At 42.8% G+C, this 21,828-nt stretch overlaps 1 protein-coding gene across 5 annotated transcripts in view; it reads right to left on the reverse strand.

The window, feature by feature from the left end:
* Positions 1 to 21,828, reverse strand: part of NPHP4 (nephrocystin 4) — a 100,527-nt gene that overhangs the window by 52,206 nt on the left and 26,493 nt on the right. For all 5 annotated transcript variants that reach the window (XM_084652086.1, XM_084652085.1, XM_084652082.1 and 2 more), the window contains exons 8-11: positions 14,783 to 14,919; positions 11,902 to 12,083; positions 10,918 to 11,044; positions 787 to 969 (exon numbers count right to left, since the gene is read on the reverse strand). In XM_084652086.1, the coding sequence (XP_084508212.1) occupies positions 787 to 969; positions 10,918 to 11,044; positions 11,902 to 12,083; positions 14,783 to 14,919 (629 nt within the window). The remainder of the gene's footprint in view (positions 1 to 786; positions 970 to 10,917; positions 11,045 to 11,901; positions 12,084 to 14,782; positions 14,920 to 21,828) is intronic.

The following is a 21,828-nucleotide window of genomic DNA, read 5'->3' on the forward strand; positions in this document are numbered from 1 at the left end:
CAGTTAGAGCCAGAAAAAGTCTTGGGAAAAGACTGTATGTGCAATGGAATGGACTAGCAAAACCACTCAACCATGTTTGCAAACTCTCCTTGCCCCCACACTTTGTGTGAAGTTTAACAAAATTTAAGCAACATACACATATCTTCACTCTCTACGCAATCTATAGTTAAGATACAGAATAGAATCCAGTGTCATGACTTTTCCCCATTAGTGTGTGAATGTGAAGGACCCAGTTTAGTGTTATAATGGAATTCTGTACAGAAAGCATCTTTCTCAGAGATGGGTGCTTGTTCTGCATCACTAATCACAGACCCTTACTAAGCCACCCAAACATTGGTGGTTTCCCTTTGGCCTCTCTAGTATTAAAGGACAGCTCCTAGGGAAGTGAAGGATCATATAGAGTGAACTGTAAGCTCTTCAGAGCAAGGACTATCACCTGCTATTTTTATGTACGTCACCTAGCACAAAAATCCAGACACTGCCAAAATAAATAATTTTATAAAGTATATGACAGAGCACTTGGCATGAATGTCATATAAATAATGAACACCAAACAGCTGACAAAATAAATGAGCAATGTGTATTTTCTGATGCATTATCCTTCCTCCTTTTCTCATGTGTGTTCACTCAGTGGCTGGTTGGCATTGGGTTTGGGCTACTTAGCAAGATTCTTGTACGAAGCTTTTAAACCAACAAGAATGCTCTGTGCCGTGTGTGTACTGAAAACCTGTAGGGTGGTTTTGATGCACCTTCGCTAAAGGAGAGCTCAGAAGAGCTTCTTTTTACCTCTGCAGAGCTCATGCTGGTGGGGGGCATCTTGTAAACTAACACATGGCTGGGGTTATGCTGGGCGCTTCCTTGCAGTGGTAAGATCACGTCCGTGGAACTCGAGTCCAGCACAGGATTCCAAACAGTCCATCGGATGGAATGCATATAGGCTGCTTTCATCAAAGAGGAAATGGACAATGCCTAGGATTAAAAATATATATGAGAGTAAATAGATATGAAGAGCATTTGGTGTCGTGCCATAACTCTATCTCTGTGCCACTCTAGACTGCTGTCATCCAACCCAAAATCAAACAGGAATTGGCCATTAGCCATTTTCTGCCTGCTGAATGGTAATAATTGTCTGCCTTTAGCCATCTTTCGTCGGAACCTCATCATCTCCAAGCAGAGTGACAGGCATGTTGTCTGCAGCCTTTTTCTTTTCTGTTTGTTTGGCTTTCAACCCTAATCAATATTCAGAATGAACAGTGCATCACATCATAAGCGATGACCTAAAATGAACACAGATGCATATATATTTCTGCACAACCCATGAATATTAGAAAAGAAATTAGCCTCCCATCTCACTACCATTGCAAATATTCGCAACTACTCCACATGGTTAGGCCTCTACCGGTTACTAATGTACACACACAATTATTGTTACTGAAGAGACTGCTATTGCATACCTGAAAAATCCTAAATCTCTGCATGTGAAGGCTGGATGTTCCTAGGACACAGGAGGGAAGCTATATTTACTGAGAGGCGAGATACCATATTCTCTCATCTCCCAACACAGAAGGGTAATTTTTCCAGCTGAACAACAATAAATAGGAAGGACACAATAAACGACTGTGAATGGCAGCACTCCAGTATTAGTTCAATATGGAGAAAATGAATACCGTCCACTGCCCCAGGGCTCTTCCCTTCAGTTACGTATTTCCCCTTGTGACTTCAATATTGTAGCCATAACTTCCATTGTCTCAACACAATTTTGAGGTGTACTATTTTGAAGCATGCTGTCTGTCTTTCCAGCCCCACATTTTGCTCATAACGTAAAAAATTCTCTTCAAATCCCTGAATTTGCAGGTCTTAAAGAAGTACCAATATTATCTTTCTTTGTGAAAAGGAGCTGCTGAGGCCTCGTGGAGAACTTGGAATAGCTTGCTACCTGCTAGTCAGAGACAACTGTGCTTAGATTTAGCACAAGTTTTTTGTCGTCTCGTCTTCATACTTTGTCACTGGGAACATCTGCATGAACAGGATCAGCTGTCTGAGGTCACATATAATCTCAGAGGCATGGCTGGAGACCGTCCTGGCTCCTAGTTCCCTGCTTTGACCATTGGACCGCATTTGGCTCTAGAACGTTTTATTTTACAAAGTACAAATCCGGTTTATCCACAACGTAAGTGTAACAAATCTCTGCCGTGTGGGTTACCGATACAACATTTCCTGGCAATCAGGCTATGTGATAACCGCACTTCATACCTTTGTGACATAATCCAAAAACAGAGGAGGAAAGGCTGTTTGGTTAACAGCATGTAACGTTTTCCATACCTAGCTCTCAAAAATGACAGCCCCATTTCTCCTGCACTATGACTATCTGGCCAAATTTCAATCCAGAGCCAACATAAACTTTGCCTAGAAGGGTTTACAATGTGAGTGCTAGCACGGACCCTGCTGAGGGATTACCATCATTGCCATAATCATTGGGACTGTGTTTCCCACGACGACACATTGCCCGTATAGAGACGGAGATTTCTTTTCTGCTGCAAGAACCAGTGAGACCATTAAAAATAATTTTAATTCCCACATTGAAATGGCAGTATAAACAGTATACTTCTGAGCCATGTCCTCCAAGGTGGGAAATGTATTCTAAAAAGAAGCTAACGGGTTCCACTCAGACAATCACTTTAAAAGTTTCCCCTTAAAATCGGACATTATAGAAGGGTATGTATAAAAACAAGCTTACAGGTCTGTCAGTGACTGAAATCCCTCTTGTAGCTCCCTGCAAAGTGCTGATCATGGTACAGAGGACACTGCGATTAGCATGGCAATCAGCTTTGGGATCAACCGCTCTGCATAAAGGGAGTGCAGAGGTTAATTGGGTTCACTTTGAAGCCATTGATGGCCTGGCTTGACGGTTCCCATCAGTGCAGTTTACAGCACACCAGCATGTCAGATGGATGCTAATCCCGTCTCAGGCTCCGTAACCCTTTAGCAATGTCAAAGTCACAGACAGACGCTCTGCGAGCAGCAGAGGATTCAGGATTGCTCAGGTAGCACCTGTGTGCTACTTGAGTTGACATTCCAGGCTGAATTATGTGTGTCAAGTTCAAAGGCAAGGACAGCGGTGTGGACAGCAACCCGGTGCACCATGCAGGAGAGAAGAAGAGGGGGAGATGTAGGCAGGGAAGCAGGCTCTTTGGTACAGAATTTGCTGCAGTGGTAGCTGAAAGGAGGGGACATTGCCATGGGCATGCCAAAGGGATTCAGAATAGTTTAAAAGCACCTGCATTGGACCAGCTTTCCCACCCTTCTTCTTTTCTTTTTTGATTTGCAGCACATACAGGAATGCCCACTTCCCATCAGCCTCGTTCTGAATGTAATATATCCATTGGAGGCATGCAGCTTAAACATCTCCCTTTCATGTCCCCAGTGCTGCCAGATTACTCTTTAGGGAAGGGGTTTCCTCATTCTGTGCCTTGTTCAGAGCCCAGGACAATGTCAACAAGGACAGAGAGACTTCAAAGAAGTTTGCAAAGACTCCATTTTTCAACTGGGTTTATTCTGCCAGCAACAAAATCTATGAACTGGGCAGGAAGTTGCAATGAATTACCCTTCTCAAAAAGTCACAGGAGAGTGGAGACACTGGCTGAAGACCTGTTATTTACCAGCATCCTCAAAGACCACAAGCTTCAGGCACAATACAGAGCAGCATTTGTAGGTGTGTTCATAAATCTCTGTTGGTTGCACAAGGCAACAGGGATATTGGAACTAGGAGCATTTCACCTCGAAGTCAGCCCACATCAGCAGTGAGCAGTCAGCCAACACTGGGTGGGTAAGGAGACAAAGCTGTCTCAGCAGCCAGAAGATATCATAACCACACTATTCAGGGCCCTCAGGACTAGATCTGAGACCAGCTTCCTTGAGCCACCCAATCTAGCCAAAATATTTAAAGGCTAAATTAAAAAATCTCCACTTGAGAGGTGGGAAGAGAAATGCAGAAATTCTGAGCTCTCTGAGAGTATCAGTTTGGAATTTATATAGGTGCTGAGTTACTGGGTGAATGTCTCTGGATGGACAGAAACAGATGAGACTGTGGCCCACGTCCTATTGTACAAGGGACCATATCACTAAAAGCACTACCATAATTGTTAGCAGTCTCAGCTGAGGGCATGGACTGACTGAGCCATGGAGGCTAAACTGATCTCCTAGAGGTGCTCCTTCCAGGGCAGCTTTAAAGCACATTGGTAAGGAGACAATGTAGGACAAGCATCTAGCTCCCGCTGCTCGTGCTGTATCTGTTCCATGGCTAAGCATGGGACTTCAGCCGACAGAGCTCTCAGTCTGGTACCTTCTTCCAGAATTAAATACACTTTGATTCTTTATTTTTTTAAACTACACCTAGAACTGGACTTTCATTCAAATAAATTTAAGTTTCTTATCAGTGTACAAAAATAAAATAAAAATCTGCATTCAAATACCCAGACCTCTGCAGGTCCTCGGGTTTTAATTTTTTAAATTCATTGAATCCAATATCTAATTTTCCAATTGTATGGTTCTCTTCAGCTTGTCTTCTCCCAATCAATACAAATCCCATCTGCCAGTAGGGCATGTGTCACTTATATAAATATCCATTTCCCCCCCAGTTTTCCTTTGGACAGCTCTAATGAGAGATGACATTTACTGCATTATCAATGACCCTCTCACAATCATCTTAGCGGGACAATTAGGGACTCATAACAAATCAATTGCTATTGATTAAGCTGCACGTTCTTACTACAAACTAATGGCTGGAATAGTAAAGGATCCCTGCAGGTGACAGCCTGCACAACATGTGCTAGAAATCCCCCAGCCCTAGAGAGAGAGAGACAGGCAGGCCACGTACATGGAACAGGGCAAGAGGAGCAATTTATCAGTCCACCAGGATGAGGCTCCCCTGCTGTCTGCCTCAGGCACTGCATGCAAAACAGACCATTTAAAAATCCCTTGTCTCCCTGAATTCGATCATCTTTATCCAAGTCATTAGGGTCTCAATTTACTAAAATAAGGCAAAAATGGCTCATCCAGACAGTGCTGGTTAACAGGGCAGAATCATTTTAATGCAAACCTACGTGTTCTCACTCTAACAATGAGTGAGCAATGAAAAGCACTGGATGACTCTGGCCATTTTAGCAATACTTTGTGTCTACCTTCTATTAAAGCATTAGACGCAGTTGTTACAGGAGGTTGCACTTGTAACACAGGCTCTTGCATTAATGAGCTTTTCCATATGGAAAAAACACAAAAGCTACATTCTTCACCAAAGAAGTGAAAATGGTCTTATTTTGGATTTAGATACTATAAACATAACCTACTGTAGGCCAAACCTGCCCCCATTTTGTGATAAAAGTATTAGACGGGTCTTTTTTAGTTCCAAAGATTGACTCATTTGTTATTTTACATATTTATGTATATTAAATATGAACCCATCATGGGTCCTAATTACATGCACACAATATTATTAAAATCCATTCACACTGAACCAACACCCAAAACCTAAAGGCTTCCCAAGCCCTCTTCCACTCTCCATGAAGCTCAAATGCTCCCACCACAGCCTGAGTCCCAGTTACTCAAACCCTCCAGGTTCAAGACCTCTGGGATAAAATGGAAGACTGCAATAAGCAAACCTATTCCGGTGTCCATACCTTGCTGAGAGCTCTCACAGGGATAGCCTAGACCTTTATTTCAAAGCGTGGCTGCTAAGAGACAGAGTCCAGGCACAGCAATCAACACAGGTGATGAAGACAAAGCTGAAGGCATTCCGAAGGGAGATTCCTATCTTTAATGGAGGATACATTTATATAGCATTAACTGGACTTATCCTACCCGGTATTTCAAGGAGTGAAAACTACCATCTACGCAGGGAAGAACATGGTTGCAACATTGCATCAGATCACTTACGCATCTTGCCCAATGTCCTACTGCTGGAAATGGCCTATGCTTACTATTCAGGATATAGGTGGAGAAGCTCACATCCATTCCCATCCCCCCCAACACAATATAATGTGAAGTCTTATCCCATTGAAATCAACTCAGTGCACCAGTTCGGTGTTGTGCCTAGGGACCAGGCAGTCACATCTCATGATGCGGGGTATGAGATGGTCACACATGGGGTTGGTGTGGGAAGGAATTTATTGCATGATCCCCATTTACATCACTGATTCCATGGAATTCCTCAGCGTTAAAGACAATAATGGTAGTGAATAGCTTTCTGTCTGCTTGCCACAATTTTGCATTGCTCCAGAATTCGGACTAAAAAACTGGATGAAACAATTTAAATTGATGAAGTGAGCTGTAGCTCACGAAAGCTTATGCTCTAATAAATTGGTTAGTCTCTAAGGTGCCACAAGTACTCCTTTTCTTTTTGCGAATACAGACTAACACGGCTGTTACTCTGAAACCAATTTAAATGTGTGCACTTATCCCAATAAACGTATGCTAGCATGCATAATATTGGTACAGGGAATTCATCCAAAGTCGGTGAATTGTGTTTTTGAAATCCTCAGAACAATAAAAGATTTAAACTCACACATGGAGTTAAGGATTCAAAAAAGGACCAAGAAAGGATGAATTATTTTCATAGTGCAAAAATTCCATTTTGTACTAAAACCTAAAGAAGAATTTGCTTTTTCAAAGTTGAAATTCTCCAATTGAGCTTGCCAGAGCACTCCAGGACTGCTGCAGGCTAGGTTTCTCCATTTATAGCGGAAAAAATTAACATATAATTAGAAAGACTTCATAAGCCCATTTGTGCCACATTACATGTGGGACCATTAAAAAGCACTTTGTCATTTTGATGGGCGATATTTGCCTTTCTACTCTACAGACTGAAATAGTTCTTCAGAAGCAACATGTGAGCTACAAAAGGAGCTATTGTTTGATTCTGAAAGACACTTTATAGTCAAGTACAATTTTTGCTCCAGGTTTTATAACGTTCCAACATAACATTAAATATTTAGATCAACACAAGGTGAGAGTCAGATTCTCAATTAGCTATGATTTTAGCACAAAGGGATCCACATTAAAAGCCTGATCTAACTCCTGCTGAAGACTTCCATTGACTTCCATGGGTGTTGGATCAAGCCGTAAGAAACAAACACCACTTTCTAGAAGAGGGGGGTGAATCCGGAAAAGTTGCGTTTATGCACGTGTTCGAATTCTGTAGTGCTCTTCAGTTCTGCCATGTTCCTGCCACCTTACTATTCGCTCCTTAAAAAGACTGACGCGAATGGGTTTTGTTCACATGGGTGTTTGGGGAACGGCTGATTCTCATATACATACTTTTATGTGCATGAGAGGTTATTTGCTAATCTCCTTTCTAAGAAGGTTCAGTGGCCCAGACATGGAGAACAAGCAACATCATGTGATTTGGATGACCAAATATAATGTATAGTGAATAGATTAGCTAAACCAAACAACCCACAAGCTGAAAACTGTTTGTCCAAACTACCTAGAGAATACTTAAGAATGGATTCATGCACAGATGTCAAGAGCATGAATCATTCAAGGACAGAACAAGCAACTAAATTCCCAGCTAATCTGATTCGCAACTCTTAATTTGACCAGCTCTACTTTCTAGTTTGCAAATCAAAGGGGGTACAGAACAGTACAGAGCTGCGGTGCCCAATGATATTAACAGGCAAATAAGCCCAAACAGCTTTTAACGTTTAGCCTCACTCAGCACTCACTTCAGCAATAGAAAGAAAGGATCAAATTGGCCTGAGAGCCTATTGTTAGGGGCAGGTCCAGTGATGGTTGGCATCCAAAGGTTAACGTGTGGGTAGCTTCTTTCTATGGGATGGAACATTTTAGATATGCCCTCTTTGACATCCATGAGTAACTGAGCTATTGACCCTGCTCCTTTGCTCACTGTCTATCTTTCTGGGTTCTTTCCTGGTGCCCTGTAGCATCAGAATGTTTACCAAGAGTCAGAACAACAACACTGACAGTTTCTCTCTTCTTCCTCTGCAGAGTTAGTGCAGTTTTTCTCCAACCTACACTGTAGCCACACCAGGTTGTGAGTTCTATTCTGAATGCCTCATACACTCGATCTGATTAGCAGACAACGGTCTGCACGACACCCTCAGATCACTACCAAATCCTGTGAGAAATCATGCATTCATAGGATGCCTGACCTGACAATTTTCATTATATCTGAGGGAGGTGAAGGCCGATTAGGCACGAGAGTGGAAGTGACTGTTGTTAGTGACTCTTACCAATAGCATGAGTGTTTCCCTGTTTCACTAGCAACCAAAGGATTCCATTACAGATCCCGCAGCCCAGACATTCCTGAGGCAGCTTGAGATGCTGGGGGGCCAGCTGAGCACTACATGCCTATGTGCAGAATGGGACAATGGGCAAACAGACAATAGCTATCTCCAGGTGGTGAAGTAAGTGACATTCCAAACAAGCAACTCAGCTGTCAAGACCCAATCAGCTCCTCGACTGTACTTGTTCCTAAAAGCACCTAAAATAAAACGGAATAGAAGGCCACTTCCATATTTAACTGAGGGCCTGTAAAGTTAACAGAAGAGAATGAACTGAAGACTAGGAAACCAAAGCTCTTATCTTCTGGGACTTTGTTTAGAGAGTGAAGGAGAAGCCACTGCCTGAGGGGTTTTGGGGATTGAAGGAAGAGGACATGCAATGCCAAGCAGGAGCATGAAGACACTGCTGCTGTCACAAAGCAAAGTGACCTTTTGGTTAACAAATAAAGAAGTTTCAATAGTTTCACCATGAGACAATCGGAGCTGTTCTCCAAGTCAGAGCTGCTAAGTGCAGAATATTGTAGGCTAAAATGACAAATATAATCAAAATTTCCCATTTGCAAGACCAGAGACACAGAGGGATTAAGATAGATAATTTAATTAATAAAAGCAGAGGAATCTAAAATTAGCAATCACAATTTCATTAGGAATTTTCACCAAAAGAAATAAGTGTGCTGTATGCTCTTTGAAGGATCACTTTCTTTAGGGTGCCTTTCTTCAGGTCTGTGTTCAATTTCTGTTATGTTGCAAATTTGAGATTTTTAATCAATAGTCATTTTTAAAAGAACAAATTTTTGTTTTTCTTTCATCAATGCACGTACTGTGTAAGTAGATTGCTACTCAAGAGTGATGTATTGTGGGGAAAAAGCAACAGGGAGGAAAACCAGAGCATTACCAAGTGCATTTTCAAGAGTTAAGACCCAGTGATCATTTGTATTAATGAAAAGGATTAAATGTGCTAGTAATAATTATCAATAGGGAGTGATATGTTACAGTAAGTAAAACCTCTTGTGCTTTCTTTGGTTTATCAACTGAATTAAATACTCAACCACTGCTGAAATTGGAATGTGTGAGATGAGAACTCCTAAAAGAACTCTTGGTCCTGCTTTGAGCAGGGGGTTGGACTGGATGGCCTCCTGAGGTCCCTTCCAACCCTGATATTCTATGATTCTAAGCCTATATACCCTAGGTGCAAAAATCAAGAGCACCTTATGAAATAACAAAAGTTTTAAGAAGAAAGAGCCTGGCTCTACACACATTAAGGTCAATGGGAGTTTTGGGCCCCAGGGCCTTAACGTCTTTTTGTTCTACAATGTCAGCAATTTCTGGGAAAAACCACATCTTCCTTTTTGGAACACTTGACTTCCACTCTGTACTGAAGAAAGAAGTTTGTCGGGCTGTTAACTGGAATCCAGTACTTCGTTACGATGAAACCATTCCATCAGAGAGAATTTATGAAGTATCGCACAGCCTCAAAAGCAAGGCAAGAGGAGCAGTATGTGCCAAAACAGCCTACCAGAGCTTAAATATTTCAGAGAAGACTTGAAAGCAACCAAATTTAACATATAATTCACAGTGTGTATCACTCAGAAACAGCTGTAAATCATCACAAATATTCGTGGGGACTTTAGCTTAGTGTATATAAGTTTACCATGGGGGTTGGAAAACCTTAAACTTGTGACACAGCTCTGAGTCACAAGGCTCCAAAATCTTTCTTTCAAGATTCTTGAAAACAGGTTTCCCATGGTATAAATTATCAGTGCATCTACTGTATACAAAAGGTTGCACTGTAATGCAGTCTTATAGTTGTCTTTATTATAGATGTCGCACAATGTATATTTTTTATCTGAATCATTTTGTTCACTTTACCAGAAGGTCAAGCTTTCAACAGTCTAACATTTCCAGACCTTTTCTCCATTGAAAGCTTTCTACAAACTTGTTTCTGAGCTTAATTTTAAGTTGTTCTGGTGATAAAACAAAATATCAATGCAGTTCTGAGAAGAATGGTTTCATTACAATAAATGTAACCAATAATTTTGAGTTGCAAGTATCTGTCTCTTCAATTTTCCTCTCATCTAATCTGAGAATACTAGTTTAGTGCGCTGAAGGAGCTAAAATTATTACCAGCTAGATGACATGCAGTACAATTCAGCATTTCAGAAGTTAGAAAGCCAGGCATTAGCAAGAAACTACTCAATTTTTCTTTAAGGGGCTCAACATCTTAACCTTTTCATAAGGAGTTTTTCAATAGATGGCATGTGTCTTTAATACCTGCACTAATTATACTGCAGCCAAGAATTGCTCAGAAGGTGCCATTTGTCTATTGTTTCGGTAACAGAGGATTGTAAAACTTGGTCAGAATATATAGTTACACAATAGCATTCTGGTCTATCAGGTACAGATTTATGTTCTTTAATAATTAATCACAGAAAGGCTAAAAATGTCACCGATCAACAGAACAGCGTCAAGAAGCTATCGTGGTCTTTTGGAAGAATATGCTGTGTGACTAGTTAAGGAACGTCAGCGATGCTGTACATGCATAGTTTGTAAGCACTTTGGATCCTTCCGGACACAATGGGTAGCAGAAACAGTTATTCGTAAGTGTTACATTCACTCTTACCTTCCTGTCGGCTCTGCTTGGTGCACAGAAGACATACTCCAGCTGGAAGATGATTGCGAATGCTGGGTGACGGACCATCTCTGTCAAACGAATGCGGCTTCTCAAAACCAGAGCTTGACCTACCATGCTGCGTTAGAATGTAACAAAACCACAGATTAAATGGGGGCTGTTTATTATAGTCCTGCAGAAATTAGCTTCCAGCTGATTCATTCCAGCTGCATCCCTTGCTGGTGCTCTGTTGGTACTGTGTGGCATTGAGCACAGGTCTGGAAATTATTATAAGTTGTTATTTGTATTGTGCAAGCATCTAGGAGCCCGGGCCAGGGACCAGGACTCCATGGCGCTAGGTGCTGTACAAACACAGAACAAAATGATGGTCCCTCCCCCAAAGGTCTTACAATCTAAGAGCAAACCTGATACAGACCGTGGGAAAGTGCTTCTAGAGTTACTCCTACGATGAGTTCAATTAATTCACTGACATTTTAACAGCAAAGGCTTTGTACAGCCCAAAGAACATGGCTCAACTGTATTAGGCCCACCACCACAAGCCCCTGAGAAACATTCTTCTCTTGAACACCCAGACCTGTTGTTGGGGGTTGTTCTACCTCAAAAACACCACGGGCCTTTTTAAGAAAGGGACGAGTCGTTCAGAGCCCTGCTGACCCATAGCGACATGGGTTGGACAGGACCTGAATCTGCAAACTCCTCCGCTCCCTCTGCAGATGGGAAGGTGCTCAACGCCAGGCAGGATGGGGCCCAGAGCTGGGTAATGAGCTTTCTCCCTCAGCCCTGCCCATTTTCCAATTCTGATTTCCCAGAACTGAAATCCCGGGAGGGCACGCAGGAAGGCCGTCTGATGCTCTAGCCCTGTGGACTGCAGCCCATCTGCCACTGACAAGAGGAGTGACATGGAGCACCACAGGGCACCCAAAAGCAGCAGAAACCAGCCACTCCTCCGCCGTTACTGGTCCTTTCACTTCATACCTGGGTTTGGCGCTGAGGTCTTGTTTCCTGTGGAAGCTGGTTGAGCGCCCCCGAGCCACCTCGGCCTCTGGCACCACCACCACCACCTGAGGCGTCTGAACGAAGCATAAGCCATTGTGGACCCCGATGTGCAGCCGCCGTTCCTGAATGAGAACTTCGCTCCCGTCCACCGTGGAGCTATCCTGGGGAACGGGCCAATTTCACCATGGTTACAGCACAGGCGGAAATAACGGTGCTGCAGAAGCGGCTCCTTCATTACGGCTACCTCCCTGGCCCCAGCCCCAGCCCCATCTTTGCTGGGAGAAGCTGGGGAGACCATTGCATTGACATTGCGACCCAGTCTAGGGATGAGCTACACGCTTCAGAGGTGGTGCTCAGCTCCTGCCTCCCAAATCTGGCCAGTGGGGACTCCCCATAATGGCCTTGGAGAAGTGCACCTCTCCTTTTTAACACGGTTAAGCATGCAAGTAGTGCTGTTCACCTCCCTGGGACTACTCCTGTGCTTAAATTTAAGCACACGCTTAAGTACTTCGATGGATCAGGGCTGAAGTGCTTGGCGAGATTAAAGCCCTCAGATGGGAGATGGCACAATACGACATGGAGCAGAGCCCTGCAAATCCATTTTCTTTCGTGAGTTATGTTTGCTCTTTTCCTGGTTCTCATGCCTCTAGTCAATGAAGGGGCATTTGGAAGATCAGGAAGGAAAATTTAGGCAATTAATCATAAAGACATAAAAATGGAACCTGCCCCAGAGTGATTGCTAGATATTAAAGTGTTTTATCTTAACAGAAAATCCACAGCAAATATGACAAACAAACAAGGATTTTCCTCCCGGTCATTATTGCTTACTAAATTATATATTTGAAAATGAACATTAAACCTTAAAGTTCCTTTATCTTCCCATTAATCAAAACAAGTTGACCAAACTGCAACCTATTAGTGTTTGAATATTCCAAACATAAACCACGGAGAGCAGCTTTCTGATGATCAAAAAGAAAACCAAGAAGTAAAATGCTAAAACGTAATAAAATTACTTTCATGGTGGAAAATTAGCACACTGTCCCTAAAGCAATCTTGCGCTAGTGCCATTTTTATACGTGTGTCTATTGTATACAAAACAAAGCAACAGCCTTACGGTACTTTCTCCTTCTTTGCTCCTTAAAACTAAAATAATCGCCTGGTTTTTGGGTCTCTCATTTTAGAAAGTTTCCAAAATAACGTTGTAGAAAAAACACAAAAGTGCTGTCGCTGTTGCAAAATACCCAACCCCAAAAAAAAACAACCCCCAGGCCCACTGCTAATTTTCAACCTTTCACATTCCTCCTCGACTAGGATGGGGTAAGTGGTAAATCGCTGTCGTGTAAGATGAGCACAGATAGAGGACAATGCAGTTCGTCGTGCAAACATGCAATTGTTTTGCTTCTCTGGTTATTAGGGATTTCTTTTCAATCGTGGAGGGACAACAGTACAGAGAACTGGAAGCACTGCAGAAACAGCTCCTCCCTTGGCCGGTGGTATTTTATTATTTCACGGAAAATGGCTGTGTGTTAAGTCCCTGAATAATTATTTTAAACACCGAATCAGGAACTTGTACCTAATCCCTCCTTTTTAGCTACCTGGGGCTTTAATAATAGGATTGTGACTGCAGGGATTTAGATCACAAACGCTGTGTGATAACATCAGCGGTAGGCGATGCCAATACCATGCCCCGTGAACTGCTGACTTAGCCAGAAATAAAATTTATCCCAAAACTGGCAGCTACACATGCATATCTTCTATCTGTGTTACCTCCAAATACTGCAGGGCTTAGGTATTTGCACAAACCCCACACTGATTCAGCTATTCAGGGCAAAGGCTTCTTCAGTACAAGTCCTGTCCGTTGTCTGGCTACAGAGTCTGAGACCCGTCGTATCAAGACTAGCCATTGCAGACAGATAAAGTGGCACCTGCTCACCTTAACAAACGGGAGAGTATGCCAGAGAAGGACATGCCAGCGCTCCCTAACTCTCATTTATTGCGAATGCATCTGACGGAGAATCTCTGTCTTGTAGCTGAAGATTCCTGGGCCAGATACCATGACTGAAGCAAGGCTGGGGCAGATCATTACAGGGCTGGGAGTATGAGAGAGCGCCCAGAGGCTTTAGAAAATTGTGATGGCAATTCACTAGGCAGTGCTTCTTGCCCTTGGCCAGTACTGAGCCAGTGCCTCGCCTTTGGGCTAAAGGGAGGTTGGTGCAGTCTTTGGGAAAAGATGTAAGATCCAGGTCTTGCTGTCTGTGGTCATTACATTTCCTAAGGTGCTTCTCATGAGTATAGGGAAATTACTCTCTGAATCCTGGCCAGGTTCTCACTTGGCCAATCATATGGCAGCTCCCTACACAAGCCTTCAGTTAGATAAGGTATGCTGCACACCTTGCGCTGAACTGTTGTGTAGTGTGGCTTTGCACGGTTAAACAGCTACCACATTTCATCCCAGAGCTTGCACTTCAATGGTAGGCAAAGTGCTTCACAGAGATGGTTTATTCAATTGCTAGGAAAGCTATTAATATGCATCTTGAAGAAAATCACCCTATCAATGTCAGTCTATTAGCATGATAAAAATACCGAGATGATAAAAAGAAAAGGAGGACTTGTGGCACCTTAGAGACTAACCAATTTATTTGAGCATGAGCTTTCGTGAGCTACAGCTCACTTCATCACGAAATGCATCCGATGAAGTGAGCTGTAGCTCACGAAAGCTTATGCTCAAATAAATTGGTTAGTCTCTAAGGTGCCACAAGTCCTCCTCTTCTTTTTGCGAATACAAACTAACACGGCTGCTCCTCTGACACCTGTTGAGATGATAAAGGAGTTATTAGTGTTGCCATGATATGTACAGTACCTTAAGTAAACGCTCACTGTTGAGTAAATCCAGCAGCTCTTCCTCAAACTTTTCTAATGAAGGGTACAAATGAATGGACAGCTTATCCAAGTACAATGTGACTGATTTCATGAGGTGGGGTTTTCGAAAGAAATCATCTGAAAAGACATCCAGCCATATGTTACACTGCAGTCACCCAAATATGGCCTTGATAGTCAATCCCATTCTCTGACCAAAGCAGAGAATACAGCTGAAATACGTGGTACTCACAGGGAACTCACAATAATGAGCCCTCATCTTTCCACAGCTAAAATTAATAAACAAATGCTAACTTTGGGAGAAGTCTATTTTCTCCTTCAAAATGCCTCCAGAAACAAATTTGACAACCTAGTCACTAAAAGAAAGTAGATTATAAAGGCAAAGGAACATCTGTTACTTCTTCAGCTTAGTTTCTTTTCACGTCTTATACTCTTCTCCAGCCAGAAAGAAAGCCAGCTGTTCTCCTCCTCCTATTACATCTGCTGTGAAGCATCCGGAGTCTAACACACTAGGAAAGCCAACAGGTCAGCCCGATAATTTAACTGGTACCAATGTGGGGAGCCCCAAGTCCACAACAGATTCGATTATCCCTATGCACCCGCTTGAGAGAGCGAGCGCACCACGCAGCAATTTGAGGAGAAGATGCCTATTCAAGCGCCAGCATGAGTTGCAATGGGCGGAATGCACTTGCAGTTGCATATTCAAGGAAAGGACAATAGGGGAATATGTGACAGTCAAAAATATTGGGGGTGGAAGAATAAGCCATTCTTGTTCCCTGGACTAGCCCCTTCCTGGGTTATTTACTTCCCCACCCAGCTGCATCACCACTTTTTTAAATGCACAAGGCCACTCCTTCTAAAAATGAAATCTACGTTCCGATCCAGAACAGCCAACGAGCAAGAACAGGATAAGGATGACATAAACCGAATACAGCCCTCTACTGCCCATCTCTCTCCTGACTTCTGTTGTTCTAGCAAGTCACGGTATCATTAGAGTCTTCTTTAGCCCAAGATACCCATACCCAGCTCAGACCTGCTCCATGAATCCAGACTGACTTTAAGCACAGTGTTTATTGCAGCAGCATGCAAAGAGTTTCGAGCCAGAGAGCAGTGAAGTAGTGGATGTTTAAGAGAACCTGGGAGAATTACTCTGACCAACCCCCTCAACTTTGCTGGCAGTAGCAGGAGTGGGGAACATACTGGAGTCCTTTAAATAGGAAGGCACACACATGCTTTGGATAACCCAGACCAGCAGCTACTCTATTGTACAGAATTACATTTCACTTACCAAGACTACCTGGGGGGAAATGCTGGAAAGGATAAACCCAACTCTAAACTGCGCAAATTCTCTGAGTGCAGAGGGGTAGAGTGACAACAGCAGATTTAGAGATTTTTGCACGGCAGGGCTCGGAAGGAAAACTGAAATTGAATGACCCCATACTCTACTTTGTTTTGGCTGCACTCTACTAATGGGCAGAGAGCCAAACTAGGCTCGGTGACGATGAAAGGCATGGGTTGAACCGAGGGCCACAGAAAGGGCATGAAATATGAAGATATATAGAAGAAACAGTTAAAAATGGAACAGCCAGTCTCTAGCATTGACAATTGCAACCATGACCTTTCCAAGCACCTAACCAAACAGACCAAGGTTTCATGCAAATTTAGAAATTCAGAGATCACTGCTAGATTAAATATGCAAATAGATAAATAATGAACCATTTATTTATGCATAAGTATTTCCATGGATCTTGGTACTGCAGGGTCCCACCAAGTCCACCATTTCCCCGTTATTACTGATATTATTTTAAGCCACATATAAATATCCCTTTGTCATCCTGAAAGACCTGGACTGTACAACTCTTACTCTCCTTAGTGAGCATTTATTCACAAGAGTAGTTCCTCTGACTTCCAATACCCACAGGTTTTAGGAAGGGATTTGTACAGTTTAGTCCATGGTGAATATCACCCATGTATTTCCCATCAGACAAGCCTATGGCAAGTATTCTGAACTCCAGCTGTTTTATTTTAATCAAAGCTGAGTTGTTTTCTCTTGCCCTAAAAATACAAGATGAAGCAAGTCACAATGCTGATCACTGCCAAGGCTGCCAATCATTCCACCTTGCAGGAACTGGAGGGGCTGCAAGTTTTGGGAAGTGGAAGCAAAAATTAAGGAGTAGGAACACCTTCCTTAAGAGCTTTTTCCACAGAAAGGCACCTAAGATTTTATCCTCCTCCACAAGACTCACAGTTGAGCATTAACAAACCTACACTACGTACTTAAAAGCAAAACCTGAAGTCTATAAAGTGCCTAACAATAGAATTCAATAATACAACATCTCAGGGCTAGTCAGAGCTGCAGGAGCCTTGAGGAATGAGGGAGTTCATATCAAATTAGTGCTAGTGAAGCTAGAATCTGCCTTAATTTGATTTTAGAAACCAAATATACCTTCCTGATTTCATTTACTCTGTTATCTGAAGATTCAGTCTATCAAATTATAGGGTATGTTTTGTTTAAACTGCCCATTTAAAACCAATTTAAACCACCCTGTTCCTTTATGTCCAGCTTTCAAGCAGTATTTATTGCTTAGTTCTTTAGCTTAAGGCAGGGGAGGGGAGAAGAGCAGAAAGAAGCAAAACTTATTAACTTTTCAGGACAAAGCTTTTCTTGACAACCAAACAGCAGGAAATCACCAGCATTGTTTTAGTTAAGTTGTTAGGCTTTTAAAAATGAATTAACTAACTGAAAGCAAAGAGGTGACAGGGAATAGGCAGGATGAACAGCTCCATGCTCGTGTATTGGTGGGCGATTTGGTAATAACACTGCTACATTTATACTGAAGTCAGATGTTTGCAAATATCCCTGACTAACCTTATTCAGGGCCCCAGTTCAGCCAGGAACTTAAGCACATGCCTAACTTTAAGCATGTGAGTAGCCTCACTGAAAGAATGACTGAATTAAATTAAGTTAATTGAAAGTCAAGATGTTAAAGGCAATAGCAAGGATTTCCAGGGGATTACTGCAGGTTTAAAGTTAGGTATGTGCTTAAGTACCTTGCTGATTTGGAGTCAGAGAGTGGTTGTGGCTCTCATCGTCTTCCGTCTGAAAACTGCTTCACTTTTCACTGCTCATCGAATTCAGAGGCCACCGCCGGCAGGCTGCAGCTGATCAGCCTCCGGTTTCCGAAGGCTGAAGGCTGTAGGAGTGTTACTGCAAGGGGCTGCGTATTGGGAAGGTGTATGGAACTCAGCTGGACTTTCCCTTACAACACATCTAATTGACGTGCCCTTACTGCAGCTGAGCCGCATGTGGGTGAGCAGTGGAGATACACAGCCCCGTGTGATCAGCTGGTGTCTGGAAGGAGGATGCTGAGTGCACTTCCTTATCAGCAATCAAAGAACCATTCTTCCTCTGCATGATGGTTAGTGTCCATTTCCCCTGCCACACTGTACCTACCCTGTATATCCGAGCAGCTGATTTAGGAGAAATCAAAGAGAAAAACAAAGAGGAGCAGGACGCAGCGAGCTGAATTTTCCCTGCAAGGTACTTCTGAGACTATCAATGTATTGGCTTGATTGTTTGTTCTGCCAGTTGTTTGACTGGTAGCTGAATTTGCAAGTCAAATCCAGCAGGTAGATTGGGAAGGCTTTGTGTGACTATCATGCCTAAAATGCAGTTCCCCTCGTCTGCCACAAGATGGGACTGATGCTCTGCAGCTAGAGGCAGATCTCAGTGGATGTACAAGTATACTGGGCTATACAGTGAGGAAATCATCTGAAGATGCAGAAAAATGATGTCTCCCTCCCGCTGGCAAGAGCGAGGAGCTCCGAAATCTGAGCAATGGGAGAGAATGGAGAAGAAAATCCTTTGGAGACATGCATGACGAAGAGTGGCTCTACTCCAGCTTTTCAGATGACTGGCTATTTACTAGCCACAGTCAATGCACTCACAAGGCCACCTGGCATCTCCAGAGCTGCATTATTGCAACCACGTCATTGTCAAGCTCTGCATGTGGTGGCTGCGGTTCTTGCAGGGGGCTCCTTTGCTCTGGAGATCTCACAGTTTCTGATAACGTGATGGCTTTGTCCTCAAAGAGAGGCATCCATGGGAGTTATTATTAAAGGTTCTTCTAAGCACAGGGAGTCACCACTGAAGAACTGATGATCTTGTCTTTAGCTCTTAACTTTTCCAAATCACATGGATTTAGCCACCAAGCCACCACTAAATGCAGAGCTCTGAAAATTCATGAGTAAAGATTAGTAAGGTTTTGGTGTATCAGAATCACATCCAACTGCCCTTGCCAAATCTCCACTTATCCAGAACAATGCCATGAATAAGGATGTCTTTACAGCTTTTATCAAAGTTCTCTCTTAAGACTCCACTAACTGACTGACTACTTAAAGAGTCCATCATTCATCTAGAGCAGTTTCCCAGGAAGAGAAGCAATTAGCAAAAAAAGAGAATTAGATTGAAATGATTCTGTGTCCCCTTTAAGGATTAAAGATACAAACTGTTGTGATTACATTTGTATGAAAAGAAAAATTCCAAAGAATGTACAAAATACTTCCAAGATATTTAACCTCAAGGAAACATTATAACTAGAGAGAGGCAACTGGAGCCTGAAACTAGAGAGGAACACTTTAAGTTAGACATTAGGAAACCTTTTCTTTTCCCAATAAGAGCAAGTAGCCAGTGGAGTAGATTCCACAAGCACCATTCATAGCTGTTGAGGCCCAAAGCAAACTTTATGATTACGTAGACTGACTTCCTTCACAACACAGGCCGAAGAACCTCACCCACTAATTTCTGCATCAAACCCATAATTTCTGGTGGCGCTAGAGTAGGTCTTTCAGGAAGATAATCAGTCTTAGATTTTGCGTCACTTGCAGTCTTTAAACCATCACGTCCCCAGGAATCCAAGCTGGTCCAATGGTTAAATACAACCATTAACATTCCATCAACTGGGTAGATCAGATACTTGGAAGAAACTGTCCTTTGAAATCCCAGGTTCAGAGGGAGACCCCAGCCCCACAATAGTTCTGGTCCTTTTAGTCAGGCATCTGTAAAAGCAAAGCTCGGCATGCTGCCTGGGAACAAGGATGTTATTTCAAATAAGCGAAGCCATTGTTTCCATTGACGTCATTTTGCTGGGTTGCTGGGTGTTCCCCCTGAGGTTTCAGATTAGCACAGATTAATATACCTGAGCTTTTGGGAGTGAGCTTTACACTACCAGATCGTGGTTTTTTTCTTTTTTTCCCCCAAAGAACAATTCATTCTCTTCAAAGTTTCACAGTGGGGTTTCTCTTAAATTACAAATGCTGTTAAGCTACATATTTCATTGCTACTGTAAATATTTGAGTGTTATATAGTCCTGCTTCCAGGCACTGGAGAGCTGGGTTGGGCTCACTGTCAAATGGTCAAGCTTATTCAGCTCCCAGTGGATGTTTCAGGTTTTAAGAAATGAGATAATTTACGAAAAGGGGATGAATGGCTGGCTCTCCCTGCTAGCCTTTTATTTTCTCTGACCTTAATTCCCTTTGGCACTTTTTTCACCATACCATTTCATCCCCTCCTCCTTAAGAGCAACTTGAGGTATGTCTCCAACAATTTACACACTTTGCTTCAGTCTGCTCTCAGGGTAATTTATTCCATGTATTCCATACCCTTTGCATGAAGCAATTTAAACCAAATTCCCCATTTACTCCGGCGTGCCTTCTCTTCGTTATTATTATTCATGTGCAGTGCAGTAGCACCAAGGGGTCTCAAACACTGTGCTAAGTGCTGTCTCTGCAAAAGACACGTGTTGACCAGAAGACTCCAACAATACTATGGGGAGGGGGCGGGAGGGGGACCATTCCTCTACTGCTTTCATGTGCTACATTGATGAAGGAGGGAATAGATCTAGAGGTGAAAGCAGGGGACTGTGAATACTGGGTTCTAATTCTTCCCCTGCCACTATCACTTCACTTCTCTAATGCCTCTATTTACCCAGCTGAAAATGAGGATGATATTTACCTATTTCATAGAGAGACTGTGAGTCTCAGCTAATTAATATCTGTACAGAGCTTTGAATCCGCTGATGAAAGGTGTGACATACATTCAAAGAATCATCATTTCTCGTCACATCCACAATTTCACTTGCTTTCCCTTTTCCTGTAGATCCGTTTAGCCATCTCTGTGCTAACATTTAAAACACACTAGGACAAACTCATCCCTAGTCTCGTTCCCATGACTTCAGAGCTGATTCACTAGGGATGAGATTAGCCCAGAGTTAGGTGATTTATCCAGCACGCCCCCGTGGCTTTGTTCTCTCTGTGGAGGAGACAGATGCTAGCAGATGATTCATTCCCAGAAGTGGCACCTGATGCCGTGTGGATGTTACGTCTGGGGCTGCTCTATGTTTAGGCTGTTGATGGGCTTTTTTTTGGCTTCTGAACAGCATATTCTGTTAACTATGTTTATGCCTCTTTGACTTTGCTGTATTAATGGGCTGTAACACAGGATGATATCAAGCCATATGATTGAACCACATGGACACCTGAGCTCTCCCATTTCTCTCTCAAAAATTTCCCACGACTGATCTTATCCTCTTATTGTTATTCTACCTTCCCTTCCCCCCCACCCCCATTCAAAGAACAGGCAGATCAGTTTGGTTTATTTTCTTTTGTGCCATTCTCAGTGGCTTTTCAGGAAGGCTAATGCCAAAGAGGTGGGTCTTAAATCTTTCCCTGAAAGCTGTCAGACTTTCATCCTCAGCTCCTGGGGCAGGCAGTCCTCAGCGCACTGGCTGGCTGCTGAAAGGCTCTGTTCCCAGTCCTACTGTGATCAGCCTCTCTAGTGAGAGTTCCTTTGTCCCGGAGGAGATCTCTCTGGGTATACAGTACATTTCTTTCAATAGAATGCCCGTTCCAGTTTCCATCCAATAACAATTGGTCTCTGTGCCGCATCACTCCTGGCCCATCTCTGCTCTGTAACTGTGTTTGTTGTCAGTACAGATCCACAAAAGCAAGATGCACAGACTGAGAACTAAA

This window comes from Lepidochelys olivacea (assembly GCF_965140295.1).
Source record: "Lepidochelys olivacea isolate rLepOli2 genome assembly, chromosome: 18".
Classification (NCBI taxonomy): Eukaryota; Metazoa; Chordata; order Testudines; family Cheloniidae; genus Lepidochelys; species Lepidochelys olivacea.